At 32.8% G+C, this 3,098-nt stretch overlaps 1 protein-coding gene across 1 annotated transcript in view; it reads left to right on the top strand.

Moving 5' to 3' along the window:
- LOC118348226 (cysteine-rich repeat secretory protein 38-like) overlaps positions 1–656 on the top strand; it is a 2,455-nt gene extending 1,799 nt beyond the window's left edge. The window contains exons 2-3 of the mRNA XM_035689274.1: positions 452–504; positions 594–656. Of these exons, the coding sequence (XP_035545167.1) occupies positions 452–504; positions 594–656 (116 nt within the window). The remainder of the gene's footprint in view (positions 1–451; positions 505–593) is intronic.
- The last annotated feature ends 2,442 nt before the right edge of the window (positions 657–3,098 follow it).

Here is a 3,098-nt window from a genome sequence, read left to right as displayed (position 1 = left end):
GAAGAGAGGATCGACTAATGGTTAAGGAACTGATGTCGAATGCATTCCAGAGGTACAAAGGTCAATGCCATGCACACTATTAAAAGTTCAATATGATAACAGAAGCTCGCCAAAATTCATTCCAAGCAATGTCACCAACTGAATGAGAGATGGTTTGTGATATGTTTGAAGATCTTGCTTATCAGGTAATTTCGCTTCTATATTTTTTTAATAGTATATGATATATGTATTAAACATATAGACATAATATTTTTTTTAGCAATAGAGTACTATGAACAAAGCAAATATATCAAATTTAACGATATACCATCATGCTGGTTCTCGATATTTTCATTGTTTGTCTAAAAAAATGGTAAGTTATTCTAGTCCCCGTTAAATATTAACATATAATATACTTTTCTGATTTAAGTTCTAATATAGATTTTCCTTTTGATCCAATTGTATGCTAAAGCACATAAAAATCGGGATGGTGTTTGGATAAGTTCCGAAACAGAGACAAATTATGTAAGTTTAAATTTCTTTAATTCTATTATCTAATGATATTTTTGTTAATTATACTTATAACTTTAATGTTTTTGTTTTTGTATGACAAGATGATATCTATTAAGGAAACTGCTGCAGATCCATCTGATGAATCATCTGTCAAAGATGCTTAGATCATTTCTCAAGTACTTGAATCACATTCTGGATATTTGGGGGTTTAGGATGTTGTGTGAAGCCATCATCCTCAATATCATCATCCTCTTCTCGACCTAGATCGAATGACAAGGAAGCAACATTTGATATATAACGATTGAGGTCTATGGAGAAAGAGTTACTGACCCAATTATATCAAGTAGCGGATTTAGAAGCGAAATTAGAAGAGAACATATAGAAGAGGTTGGAGTTGAATAACCAAAAATTGTTTGAACAGTGACAATCAATGATATCCTAAAACTCTATGCCACCACCACAATCTTAAAATTTATTTTTTCTTTAACTGCCTTTCTATTATGATGTTCCAAAACATTTGAACAATTGTGATGTTTGAATTACAATTTGTATAATATTAGTATGATATTTTTAATTAAATTATGTTCTGTACGATTAATACCATTCGAATTTACAAATCCATTTGATCAAAAAAAGACTCATTCAAACAAAACTAACACATTCGAACGACAACCGAGAAATACAGGCCATATGGCCTTTCGAACAATAAAATATTTGTTCGAACAACATTAATATGCAAAATCCCGTTTGAATGGACAAAAATTTCGAAAATAAAATGTCTGTTCAAACAGATAGATTTGAACACAAGTCATTTGAAAAATTTATTAGTTCGAATGCATAAAATCGGTTCAAACACTCCGTTCGTTCGAATAAGATCAAATATGGTTATTAGTTTGAATCAAAATTTCTTATTGTTTGAATAGTACGTGTCGGTTCAAACTGAAAGGATTCCATTTGAATAGTTTTTTGAGATGAAATTAGTTCGTCTAAAAACAAAAGTCCGTTTGAACAATTTCAACTGGTTCCGTCCAATTTTGTACCTAAAATTTAGTTTTTGATACAAAAATCAATTTTTGTCTCTAAAAACCTTTTGAGATAGGCTTTTCGAAACAAAATAGAGACGAAATTTTTTCATCTCCAAAAATATTTTGGGACAAAAATTGGGTCTTTGGAGACAAAATGATTTGTCTCATAAAACCCAATCTCTTGTAGTGTATATAATTGAATGAGAAGAAAAATTTATTAGACACAATTCGCGTGCCAACGATTGAATCCATTCGGGAATATTGCTATTGCATTCTTTTGAAGTTCTAGCAGCACTAGAAACAGAAAAAAGTATGTAAACCAATCTTGGATTTGGATTATTATAATCGAATTATTAGAAAAAATTAAAAAATCTTTAAGAGCACTCATGATGTTAAACAAAGGTGAATTAATGATATAGAATTAATTGTTATTACGCGTGTATAAGGAATATATATAGGTACAGTGCTACTGTCATGAGTTTTGAAAACTAAAAGACTTTAGTTTCATAAGTAAACGAAAAGGATGTGTTTTCTTTTGGTTGTAGCAATTTTGATTGTGGTATTCTTCCATGCATACTGCATTAATATTCACTACAACAGAATGTGTATTTTGTGACAGAGGAAACTGTCACAAAAAAATGGCAAACCGTCACTAAACATATTTGGTGACGGTTTGAAACCGTCACCATGACCGTCACGTAAAGTGCGTCACAGAAAACATTTGGTGACGGTTTACTGTTCAACCGTCACAAAAAATATTTTTAGTGACGGTTGGAAGTGTTCCGTTCGGTACAACGTTCGAACGTTCCTTTTTTGTGACGGTTATGAACTGTCACAGAAAATCACGTTCGGACGTACAATTAAACGTTAGGACGTTATACCCGACCCGATTGGCGTTCGAATGAGAGAAGTTGACGTTTGTTGTATATCGTTCGAACGTATCATATTTACGTTCGCATGTTAATGCGTCCGAACGTTAATTACAATAAACGTTCGAATATTTGTTCGAACGTAAACGTAAATGTTCAAACATAGCGCGTTTAATGTTCGGACGTTATTTCGAATGTAAACGAAGGAGCGTCCGAATGCAAGTTCTTTGTTCGAACGTTAGTCGGTTTAACGTTCGAACGATTCAATTGTATTTACGTTCGAACGTTTGGTACAGTGTGAACCAACGTTCAAACGATTTTTATTTACATTCGAACGTACAGATCAGAAATACTAATTTCATAAAATTTAAAAACAAAATGCCAATAGTATCATATTACATACCCAATTAAGAAGTAACAATGTCTTATAAAAGTACAAAATTAGATATTAAAACTAGTCAGAAATATTGATAAAATTTATTTCTTCTTTTTCCCTCGCCCACGGGGATTCTGTTGCAACGACATAACACGCTTCATTTGCACCATCATCTCTCGTTGCACTTGCTCTTGCACTTCACTGCGTATTCTTTCCTCCTGGTCTCTCTGTTGGTCCTGCAAACGCGTCTCTAAATGAGACTGTCGTTCTAAGAGAGACTCTAACTCTTGCTGTCTCGACCTCATATACTCATTCTCACGCTGTGCAGCTTCTAAA

This window comes from Juglans regia, chromosome 4 (genome assembly GCF_001411555.2).
Source record: "Juglans regia cultivar Chandler chromosome 4, Walnut 2.0, whole genome shotgun sequence".
NCBI lineage: Eukaryota > Viridiplantae > Streptophyta > Magnoliopsida > Fagales > Juglandaceae > Juglans > Juglans regia.
This window is presented reverse-complemented; position numbering and strand designations above follow the sequence as displayed.